This window comes from Balearica regulorum, chromosome 3, assembly GCF_011004875.1.
Source record: "Balearica regulorum gibbericeps isolate bBalReg1 chromosome 3, bBalReg1.pri, whole genome shotgun sequence".
Taxonomy (NCBI): Eukaryota; Metazoa; Chordata; class Aves; order Gruiformes; family Gruidae; genus Balearica; species Balearica regulorum.
In genome coordinates, this window is record NC_046186.1 from 76,448,106 (window position 1) to 76,460,485 (window position 12,380).

General features: G+C 41.5%; 1 protein-coding gene across 13 annotated transcripts in view; it reads left to right on the forward strand.

Moving 5' to 3' along the window:
- The first annotated feature begins 12 nt into the window (after positions 1-12).
- Positions 13-12,380, forward strand: part of QKI (QKI, KH domain containing RNA binding) — a 169,449-nt gene continuing 157,081 nt past the window's right edge. For 5 of the 13 annotated variants that reach the window (XR_012834581.1, XM_075748540.1, XM_075748543.1 and 2 more), the window contains exon 1: positions 426-1,230. Coding sequence is in view for 12 of the 13 variants with exons in the window: in XM_075748540.1 (XP_075604655.1) it covers positions 1,089-1,230 (142 nt within the window). In the remaining variant the exon portion in view is untranslated. Of the gene's footprint in view, positions 1,231-12,380 lie in introns of all 13 variants that reach the window. The other 8 variants (XM_075748546.1, XM_075748549.1, XM_075748548.1 and 5 more) reach the window with 7 other exon arrangements.

A 12,380-nucleotide genomic window follows, 5' to 3' on the forward strand; every position in this document is an offset into this window, starting at 1 on the left:
TTTGTTTAGAAGAGTTCTGTGCGCGCGCGTTGCTGCGGGGCGGGGAGAGGCGCGCGGGAGTTGCACGCGACGCTGCGCGCGCCTGCGCCGCCTGTCCACGCGCAGTCGCTCGGAGGGGGGCGTGGCCGGGAGGGAAACCCCCTTCGGCCCGGCGGCGCCCCCTCCTCCTTCCCCTCGCCTCGCCGCCGCCGCCGCCGCCCCGGGCCCCCGGAGCGGAAAGGGAGCGACAGCTGGCTCCGCCAAGCGGCGCTCCCGCCGGCGCCGGCCGCCGAGTAACGGCCGCCCCGCCCCTGGGCCCGCCCCCCGGCATGTCCCCACCCCCGCGGGCCCTGCCCCCTCCCCTCCTCCTGCTGCCGCCGCTGCTGCCGCTGCCAGCGCAGCCTGAACTGAAGCGAACTCCAGAGCGAACTGAGGAGAAGTGAGGAGGCGGCGGCGGGGCTGAGACTTACCAGCCACAGGCAGCAGCAGCAGCGGCGGCGGGAGGGCGGGCGGGCGGGAGGCGGAGAGGAGGACACGCCAGGCGCAGCGCGGCGGCAACAACAGCGGCGGCGGCAACAGCGGAGAGACACCGGCGGCGGCTCCTCGGAAGCGGCAGCCGCGCCAGCAGCGCCCGCCCGCCCCGCTCGTCCCCTCCCTCCCCCGCCGCGGAGACAGGGGGCAGCGCCGAGAGGAGAAGCCGGGCTCAGCGTGTGTGTGCGCGGGAGGAGGAGGAGGAGGAGGAGGAGGAGGGGGGGACACACACCGAGGACTGCGCCGGCCGAGGGCGCACGGAGCAGGGAAGCGGCGGCAGCACCGAGAGGCGGCGGCGGCGGGTCCTTGTGCCCGGGGAGGAGGGCGCAGCCCGCACGGGGGTTTCTACCGAGTTTCCTCTTTTTTTCGGTCCCTCGGACTCGGCAGCGGGTCTGCGTTTGTCTCCGGATTTGAATCCTCCTCCTTCTCCTCCTTCCTCGGGGAAGCTCCCCTCCCCGCCCCCTCCCCTCCCCCACCGCCTCCCTGCCTGCCCGGATCCAGCCGGGCGCCCCGTGCCGCGGTCGCGTTGCTCGGCGGAGCTGCTGCGGGCGCTCGCCGTCTCTGCGCGGGCTTGGAATATGGTTGGGGAAATGGAAACCAAGGAGAAGCCGAAGCCGAGCCCCGATTACCTGATGCAACTGATGAACGACAAGAAGCTAATGAGCAGCCTCCCCAACTTCTGCGGGATCTTCAACCACCTCGAGAGGCTGCTGGACGAAGGTAAAAGCGCTCGTCTGGACGCCCCCTCCCCCCGCTCTGCCGCCCTGCCCTGCCTCCCCCCCTTCCCCGGGCCTCCGCGCCGCTCCCGGGATCCCGCTCGGCCCCCAGCCCCAGCCCCGGCCGGGCGGCGGGGGGAGCGTGGGGCCTGTTTCGCTCTCACCGCTGTTCTCCGCACGCTCTCGGCCCCCGGCTAGAGAGCCGAAAACAAAGGGGAAGTGTGGGCTCTCCCCGCCCTGGCTGCTGCCGTGTGGTGCCGGGGGACTCGGGGAGCGAGTGGGAGGGGGAAGAGGCAGCCCTCGCCGCACAGGTCCCCGCTTTCCCCTGGGTGTTTCCCCACCCCCCCCACCCCTTATTTTTTTTTTCTTTTTCCCTTCTCCGCACCGTCCCCGAAAACCGGGGGAAGGGTAACCACGGCACGGAGGGGAGGGAGCGAGGAGAGGAGCTGAGGAATGTGCTCTGGGGGAAGGCAGGGAGGAGGGGGAAGGCAGGCTGGCGGCACGGCGCGGCGCTCCCCTCCCGCGGCGGCAGGGAGAGGGGTCCGGTGCGGCGCCCTTCGGGGAGCGCTCCTCGGCCCGGCCGGAGGGCCCCGAGCGGGGGGGGGCAGGGTTGGGAGGGTGTTTGGTTTCGAGATTTGGCTGTTCTGGAAGCTGCTTGAACTTGAATGACTAAGACGGAGGGGGCTGAGCTCTTTCTTAGCTCCAGCACTACCCCACCCCAAACTGGCCACAAACTAATTATAATTTTCCTATATTGCAAGGGAAGCGAACAGATTCTTCTTTCAGCTATCCTTACCTTTTAAAGAAAATAACTTGAAAGACTCCTACGTGTGACTTTAGTGAAGAGAAAAAAATATTAACAAGAAATTACGAAATTGTCTCCTTTACTCCAGCCAAACGTCCACTGCCGCCCCGCTCCTGCCTCGGAGGGGCGAGGGGCCGCTGCTGTGTTTGACACCGCTCCCCGCTTTCTTTTTTTCCCTAAATAGTTCTTTTTAAGGTTGCGTTTTTACAAATAAATAATCGCATTTTGGAAAGAGGGGGGAAAAAAAAAGTATATGCTGGGACCTTCATGCGTCCCATACGTCTTCCCACTACAGTAGCAGACCCACTGTGTTAAAAATAAGGCGATACGCTTGTTCTTAGTATTTTAAATTCGCTTTATGCTTGGGTTCGAAGGTTTGCTTTTCTTGTTAAAAGCATTTCCTTTCTTACCACCTTAAATCTAGGGTTTCTGGAGACTTAGAGACGTGTTTGTTTAATCGTATTTGGTAGCTTTGTAGAATATGATAAAACCGTAAATTACTTATACAGTTTTAACTTGTTGGGATTCTTAGCGTGAAATACTGACTTTCAAGATTTCGAGTTAGGATTCTTGTTTGCAGATGTATTCCTCCTGCTAAAAGAAGTTTTGGGAAGTTGTTGACCTCGGAAGATGAAAGAGCTGGTTATATTTGGTAGAACAACTCCCCGCCCTCTCCAAAGACTGTAAAAATGAGATAGTGACTGTAGTACAACAAAAAATAGCATATCGAGAAAATGCTACCTTCTGAAATAAATGATAGAGGAGTAAAAAAAAAACCCAGTGAAGAATACTGAAAGATAGACTGTGGGAAGCGATATAATGGCAGATTCTATTTTTATTTTCAAGACTCTTGGTGAAGTTTGAATTTATATTGGAGCAAATATGGATGTGAAAAGTAGAAGTATTTAAAACTTAAATTCTTGGTCACCTCCTCAGAATAGTTAAATTTACAATAAACACCAAGAAGAAACTTGACTGAGAAGACTCCTTTTTAGCACAAATGAGCCTTCCAGAGGCTTGATGTTGGATTTTTAAATTCCTGAATCTCTTCAACTTAATGTATTTGGCCAGAGGAGGCCTGAAACTTTTTTTTGTCAGAGAACAAAAGAAAGAAAAAAATTTCCCCATATGAAAAGGACACTGAAAAAGGAATGTCTGAAATCCTTACATCTTTTGATATATTTTTAAATATTGAAAGCTCAGGAAATTTGTTTTGTGAAGTATTGGAGTTCCAAAATGAGGGCTATTGGAGACTCTTGCTGAAAAAGTTTAAGGATTGTGTTGGAGCTATTCTTCACACTCTTCTTTAAAAGAAAAATAAATAAAATGCAATCTGTGTTTCTAAATAGTCTCAGGAAGAAGTCTGCTATCCCTTTAAGCTTTTCTGCTTTTCCTGTTTACGTTGGCAATTGGGTGGAAGTACTGTGGAGGCAGAAAACTTTTTGGAATGTTGAAAAAAATGCTCATGCAAATCCAGTAAATTGCTTCAAGACTTCAAAATTTGAACACTAAGGGGCGCCAGTTATTTTTTTACTGAGGCGTGAGACTGGCCTCTGAACACCGTTTCTGACTGCTTCTGAGTAGTGAAATTAGCAAATCTAGTAGAAGATACCACAGAATGACAAAATTCTTGTGGATTTGTGCAGGTATCTATATTTGCATGGACTAACGTATATTTTATGCTTATACATGGTGTTCTGTAGGTGGAAGAGTCAATAGCGATGAACAGTCAAGAAGTTGGAACAACTGTTGTTCTGTAGAACATCTATCCTGGTGACTAAAGGGGCACCGTGTTAAATACCTTGAACTATATGTTTATACTGACGTCCTCCAGAAGGGTTCTGTAGTTTGCTAGAAAGGTCTACAAAATTTAGAACACTTACTTAAAAGAATAATATTTAATAGTTTCATCAGTTCTTTCATGGCACCTTTGAGAATACCAAATATTAGGGGCCAGGTGTGTGTATATATAGATTTTTATATATATATGCACACACACATACATATAAAAATAAAGTTACAGTGTTCACATTCCCTCTTTGCACCCTCTCCCTTGCAATTTGGTTTGCTTGTTCTAGTTTATTGTTTTGTGCTTTAGGTAGGTGGTTTTTGTTTTGGTTTGGTTTTTTGTTTTTTTTTTTTTTTTTTTAAGTTACTATACAACCATTTTCCTGAAGGTTTTGTTTATGCCTGAGAACAATAATATTACCATCAGCCTTTGTCTTTTATTTTGTACAAGTCAAATTGAAGAAATAAAGTCACAGCCCCAAGAGTTCAAAGAAATAAAAGATGGGATTGCTTTCTCTACTGGAATGCTAAGGTTTATTTATTTACTTACTTATTTTTACATGCTAGTATTTAAAAACAAAACTCAAATAGGCTTGTGTTGCGATTACTTCTTGTAATTGTATGCAACAAGAGATAGAAATGGACCTGTTGGTTTAGATGAAGTACAGTACATCTGGTTAGGTTTCAGAATGTGCATCTACTTTTTTGGCCTGTTTCTGTGCTGTGTGCGTTATCCAAAACACATTTTTCTTTCTGAGCTTTATCCTAGTGTTTGATCTTTGAAAATTGTAGTGCTTGACTTAGTAGATGGTCTCTGCCTTACAGCATTTGGTTTTGAAGATGGGCTTAAATGTGAGAGGTATATGGAGGAAACTTTTTTTTTTTAAAAAAAGAACTACTTTATAATACGAAAGTCACAGTTCTGTTTAGGTTACAGATATTTTTGCATATGTGTGCTTTCAACTTCTTATGTGTAAATAAGGCTTTTGTGGATTAACAAGGATGTTTAAAGTGTACATCATAATAACTAGGAAGCTGGATTGTTTTTATCAGACTAGTGCAAACCTGTGGGAAGAGAGGGCTCTTCCTGAATGTGGAATAGGCTGTATTTCCTGTAATTGTTTGCACCATCAAATGTGACCTGATTTTTTTATGCTTCAGCTTCTCAGATACTAACTTTTATGATTTTAACCTAGACTGTTTTTTTCTGACAGCTTGTGTATTTTAATGGTCCCCTTTGTGGGGAAAAAAAAAAAGTACCTTTTTTTCTTGTACTTTTAAAAAAAAATAAATTAGGCATTTCAATTGCATTTGCAATTGCACTCTGACCTACTGAAATTAATGAGGTACTTTGGTTTTATTCTTTCAGCAGGTTCTTAACAAATACACCTAAACTATTATCTGAGAGCTGAGTAGGGTATTTTTTATATTTGCATTTTGTTTTCTTGAACCTGTAAGTGATCAGAATGTTGTACTTGATCAGAATGTATGTACACAGATCAAACCTGTGGTCTGAACTTTTTTGAAAAGATATTGATGCAGATTTTATCAGGAATTAATTTTTCCTCTGTAAACTATACCTCAAAAATTTCTGCCTTCCTGTCAAACTTGTGTTGAAGGTGACTTAAAATGTGTCTACCATTAACTATAAATTAAGCCATGCATCTAGCTTTTGGAGATAAATGTAATTTCATGTCAAATAGGCTGCATCTTTCTGACTAGCAGTTATAACAAAGCTAACTGTAAAACCATCTAGGTAGGGGTTAAGGAGCATGATTTTTTTCTTGGATGTTGCGCTCTCCGTTTACTGTGCTCACTGAGAAAAGTGCGTGTGAGCTTTCAGAGACCAGTGCCCAAAACTGCAGGTTTCATGTCAGTCTCATTGTCTTAACCAAAATGTCTGCGTGAGTTAGGCCTGAAGAACCATGTTCTGGTGTTGTAAATAAGTTCTCCCTGAGAACTTACCTGGTTACTTTTGTACCTGACCTTATTGTTTGTGATTATGTAAATGTAGCTTGTGCTTTTGCTGACTTGTCAGATTTGATGAAGGGGCATTGGCCGCATTAGCATGTCTGTTTTTCAGTTGTATCAGATCTTGCAATAAAACCCCATTATTTCACTACCAACCGTGCCTCTTAATGCCAAGTTAGAGAAGAATATTCTTTAGGATAAAGGCCTTATGATGGATTTTTGCCCAGAGAATCTCAGACTAATTTTTAAACTTTCAATTTTAATGTTTTAACGTTAAAATTATACCAAACAGCATGCAACAAGAGCATTAAATATTGCTTGTGCTTTTTTGAATAGTGCTTTTTTGAATCTGATTCTTTAATGATCTGTAAATCTTAAGATAATGGTCAGAGGAAGTTTTCTGATTTATGATTGTCTCATAACGAGGTTGTAAAGCTTTTAGAACTTGTGTGTTCAAAAACTTCATAAGGCTTATTCTGAGGTGTGGGGTTTTTTTTGTTGTAATTCCTTGGCAGCCTCTTATAACTTCAAAACAAAAGCTCCATTGCACTAGAGAAAAGTTTATTTTTTTTTTTTTGTTTGGAGAAAAATATTCAAACACACCCCACCTCCCCACCCCCTGCAACAGTTCAGTTCTTTTTAAAAACAGTTATTTTTGGAGCTGTATCTTCAACATTTATAGGATTGCAGTCACCTGGCTTGTAACTTAAAAATACAGGTGGTGTTTTGACTGATAAAAGTTTTAAGTTAGTAAAGCAATTATTTTAAGCTCATGTTTTGAAAGCAGTTTGTTCATTGTTGCTCACCAAAATAATGCCAAATCAGGAATGGGATACTTAAGTGATTTGAGTTGTGTAGACTTTGGTAGAAAAGCAAGTACATTTGAATTGTCTTTAATTACTGTCTGTAACCTTAAAATGCTCTCCTTTTTGGAGAATGCATACTGATGCAGATATCCTGTTAATCAGGTGTATTATTAGATGCTGATCTGGTATATATTCCGTGGCTGACAGGATAGGCCTGTGGTGATGTTAATTACCAGACCATCCTGACAGCTCAGGCTGATTGAAGTACAGCAGGAATCTGCCATGCAGACCCCGTGGTTTATGGTCAACTGCTTATATGGAATGTCGAGGGGTGGGAGAGGGGGGAGACAGGGAAAATACCTTGCCAGGGAAGCTGTGAAGTAATGAAATGCCCTCACTCACTGACCCTTGCCTTTATTGAAACATAATTCACAACTTCTCATTCGGGCTATGTGACTTTTTCTGTATTGATTTTAATCAAAATGCACGTTATGAAAATCTTCTGGTGAATTTGACATTTTATTGAAATTTAATAACCCTGTGCTAAGAAAACTAGTGGGAGCAGTAAAACTGCCAATGTGTTTTATCTCATTATGCTCAATGCAATTGGTTAGGTCAGTAGAAGCACCGTGTAAGATACGTCTGTGGCTTTGCAGCAGGAGGATCTAGGTCTGTGAAGCACACTGGAGCTGTTTGAATCCTGAAACAAATGAGGGTGTAATGTTTATATTCTGAATTGGATCCCTTTCCTTTGATGAGACGGAGTTGTGTTACTGAAAGTTAAGTGATAGTACATTTCTACTTTTGACTTGAGAAAATATCCCATGTTAACTTGCGCAGTGCAGTTAAAGTAATTTCCAGGTTTGAGTTTCTTTTGGTTGTTTTTTTTGGAAACACTTAATAGAAGTGGAGTTAGCTTTTTAATAGCAGAACTTAGATTTTTGAGACAATTTATGCTTGAATGAGCAAAGCAACCATGACAGCTTTAGAGAGAAACAATATCCAGCTTTATTAGCAGAGCTGCTCCTCCACGGTGTTAGAGACGTGTCTGTTACAGGCTAGTTGGGTGTCTGAGAACAGCAGCATCAAGATGGTGCGAGTTGAAGTGCTTCTATTCAGGCAGTTGTGTTACTAAACCTCTGTTGTCTGGGTACAGTACTAGAAGTTGCAGCTTTTTTGATATTCTGCATTTATTTTAGCAGGTGTTAGTGCTTGGAATGAGTGTGGTAACACAGGTTTTTTAAATTTTATTCTCATGGTTTAAAATACCAAGTAAAAATTGAAAAAAAAGTTTTCAAATACTTTTCATTTGAGAATTGATTTTTATACTTGGTGTCAAAACAGTAAGCTTTGCTTCTCAGTTCATTGCAAAAAAAAAAAATCATTCTCGAAGAGAAATGGCAATAGGTGGCTATTAATGGGTTTTCTTTTAGCATTTTCGGTGGCATATAGTTGATTGAACAGCATGCTGGAAGTCAATTTTTTTAATCAGTTTTAAAAATATTTTTGACTGTTTTGCAACTGCACCTGTACTTCACTCCATACAGTAGTGGGTTAGAGAAGATTTTCTGTGTTTCCAGCACAGAGTGTACCAGAACAATGTTTGGATACTTTGTAACTTCATTGCAATGCTCCAGGAAGTGCGTGGGCAGGAAGGTCCTCAGGATACTAGTTTTTAAAGGGGATAAACCATGGAGCAATTTGTGTGTTAACTGACTGACATCTGAGCATGTTAATAGTGGGGCCGTTAACACTTTTAATGATAAATGTTTATGCTTCTTTGGAAGCATAAACATTTCTTTTGGATTTGAAAAGGAAAAAAAATCCCAGCATGACAAACAATTAAAATCTTGTTACTTTGCTGGAAAGTTATGTAGACGTAGTTCTGAGGGGTAATGCATCAGAATTGCAGCTGATGTCAGAGCAGAGGCAGGGGAAGATAATACAGTATTTATACTCTTATCTGGTGGATCAGTTTCTGGCTTAAAAGGTCAGGTGATATTCTGGACTGGTCAGGATTTTTTTGAGTTTGTTTTTGTGTGGTGCTGGCTTTCTTTTTAGACAGATCAGAGCTGTGATCGAACTCGCCATACATGATCTCAGAGTAGTTGTGTTGGCACAGTGGCTGAGGTGGCTCAATACTGAAGATGTAGAGCAGAGCCTAGGGGAGAGAAGTAGATTTGCTTAAACATTTACTTTAAAGTCTGAAACTCCTAATTGATGTCAACTGATTGTGCATCTGGTCCATTCAAAATTTTAAGGACATGACTATTTTCAGACTAACTGACGCTAGATGGAAGCCAGCCTTTGCTGAATTCTTTAAATCTTTCAGCTGTTGAAATAAGGAACCTTATTGTTTTGTCTAATTCAGATTAAAGGACTGTTTAGAAATCTCTGTAACTATTGCTTGGTAAAAATGTCCTATCCTAACTGCAGTATATTTTCTTCATTAGTGTCTACGAGATGGAATACGCCTGAAATCTTAAAACATAAGCAACAGATCCATCTAGCACAAGTATTAAAAAAACCTTTATGTTGTGGTTCATATATTTAAATGGCAACTCAAATAAAACATTCAGCTGATGTTGTATAATGCTTCCATTTATTTATCAGACTTTGAAGCAGTAGCAAATAGCTTAATATTCTTAATACAGTTTAATCTAATAACCTGCAAATAATTATATCAAAAGTTAATGCATAATTTTCAATTTTTGGATGCAGAGCAAGCCAAATCCACTTCTATTTGCTGTGAAATATCTTTGGTTTCTTTGCAGGAATGGGGAGGAGGAGAACACAAAGAAAAATTCTCAGGCTCGGTGCTGTTTGCTTTTGAGCAGTGTTGCTCATCTGTGTGTACTGCTTTTAGTTAGTTTCAGTTTGTCTGATTTTGAAGGAGTGTGAGCTGCACCCCTACATCAGAAATTAACACGTTTTTTCAAAAAGTTGTCAAACCGTTGTCATCTCCCCCCTTCCCCCAACTTGCAAACTAACTTTGCTGAAATACTACATGTATAATCTGTTGACAAGTGTGTTCTCTAACAGTTGGTTTGTGTGTTAAAGTTGAAGGTTAAAATGCTGTAATAGGCTCAGCTGTCTTGTTTAAAGTATGGTGTTTCTGCTGTGAAGATTGTGCAGTGAGAAAATGGTTCATGTTAGATGATGGTAGAGACAAGTTGTTGGTAGTTCTTTAATTGCTTAAGTATCGTATCATCTATAAAGATAAGTATCATCAGAGAGGCTCATATGCAGTCAGTTTACGAGGGAATTACTACTACTTTAAATCACTGGAAGCTTTTATGGAAATCTGATACTGCCTCTGAATTAACCTGAAGCAAGACTCCTTATACGGATTCTTTTGTTCCCAGTTTTCACATAATTCTGTCAACTTTGTGCTCAACTAGTAAATAGACTTGAACAAAATCTGGGCACAGATGATATGGTAGGGATCAGAAATGAATTCTAACCAGTATTCTATCATGAAGACTGATGATATGTGTATTAAAACATCTTGAGAGGAAGAATGATACTGTTTCAGGTATGAAATTAGTGACTGTGATTGCTTTTAGAAGGAATGTACGCTTAGCTGTTCTAGTAACATGTTTACAGGGATTTGATTCTCATATTTTGAAAATTTTTGTGGTGTTTTTGTGTTTGTTCTCTGGATAAATTTTCTTTCTGTGACAAGACTAACGTAATCCTTTGGGAAAATATCCGGAGCAAACATTATCTAAAGATCAAATCCACCTCGGAAGAAACTGAACAAAAAAAAAAAGTACAACTGGCTTTCTGGAGAACAGCTTGTTAACCTTATGGACTTCAAAGAATTTTTTGGAGAGACCTGTGGCATTTCAGAAATACATTTTGAGGAGCAGGAGGGGAAAACCTTCTGTATATCATATAGAGTTAATTGAGGTTAAATTCTATACGGATCAAAGTACTTGCAATTTCTAATAATTCAGGTATAGCTTCCAGAGGAGCAAGGAATTGTGTGGAAGCCCTGTCTATAGGTAATGGGGTACATAAACCTCGTGCCTTTTGATTTAGTAACTGTATTTTATTCATAACTATTCATGAGGAAGCTTGTTGGTTCCAAATGGGAGGTTTAATGCACACTGAGGGCACTTGGTAGTGCCGAGTTTTAATACTGTTAAGTGTCTTCAGAAAGGTATTCTTGTGTCAGCCTCGGATTAACATAGGATGAATAACAGAGCAATTCATCAACTAGGCAGCTCTGAAGAGTGTCAGCAAGAAGGCTGACGATGATGAATTGGAGAGCAATGGATGCTGCGGTAGATAACGCCGGGGTGTTGAGGGATGGCAGTTGGTATTTAGGTGTATGCTGGGTAATTAAGTGAGGAGGGGCTGCACTCCTTTGCTTGGCTGAGTGGAAAAGAAACATGTCCCTTCTACAATTCAAGAAGGTTATGAAATTCAACAGCTTAAAATGACAGGTGGACAACTGGTTTGTACTTTTATTGAGAAAGATTTGCATCAATCTTTAGGACTGATAAATGTGAGTTATGTTTTGAAGACAGACTCTTGAACTTCCCTTGATGTTTGCGATTTCAGCAATCTTATTTGGCAATAAAAATTTGTGTAAGTTGACTTCGAGGCAGATTTAGTTTATTCTGAACCTAATTTTGCTTCAAGTTTTGTGCTAACCTTTCTTAGATCTCACAGCTTTCAGTTAGTTCCAGTTCAGGTACTGGTTACTTTCAGTTTTAAATTTATCATCCATCCCCCCCCTCCCAAATAGTTGTGAATTTGAGGGGGTTAAACCAGAAATAAAATGGCCTTTGGTTTTTTTGCTTCTATCAATGTCATAGCATAACTAAGTGGGTTTTATCATGTGCACAGGTCTTTCTCATCCTGTTTAATATGATTTATGCTAGAATTGTTTTTGACTGCTCATTATAGCAAATTGTTGAACACTTCATATATAGAGAACAGTTTAAAGTAATAACATTCAAGTTCTTTACTTTGTAGGGGCTGTTTATTTGGATTTTTTTGACTGTTTAGTTACTGTAGATAACTAAATCTACATGTGCAGTCTGAAGAGTGCATGTACAGACTTTCTCAGCCCTGAGCAGAATTCAATACTGAAATCAGTATCGAAGACAAGCATTTCAGTATGTCATATAGTAGTCATAACTAGTGTTATGACACTAGTTGTAGTATATTTTGTAGTATAAATTGTTACACAGATCAAACTACATTTTTCTCTTCTGGATTAAACAACTTGCCTACTGAAAGTTTTGGGCAATTGTTAATAACTAAAATATGTTCTCTTTCTTCAAACTTTTATTGTGTACTCTTAGTGATAAATTTCAGATATAAAGGCAAGTTAGTAATAAAGCGCTACATTTAAGGAGCTTTTTTCCTAGACTAGTTATGGATTAGTTTCTCATAGTATGTAATATATGTAGTTGAAACACAGCTTATGCTGCTATAAATGTGGTTTGGGGTTTTTTTTTGTGTTGTTTGGGGTTTTTGGGGGGGGCGGTGGTTTTTTTTTTATTGTGGGTTTTTTGTTTTTTTTTTTTTTTTTTTTTTTGCTTGGAAGGCAAAGGAATTAATATTGCTAGTAATGAAGCCTGGATAACTTTCATTGATTACCTTAACAGCCTGGAACTTAATGCCACAAATATGTATGCAAATACTATGCACCTATCAATAGTGGTATCATGAAAAAAATAACAGAAAGGATACAGTGCATTTTGAGAACATATGACTGTATAAGTAACTACACTTGATTTAAGAAGGGCGAATAACATCGACACATAA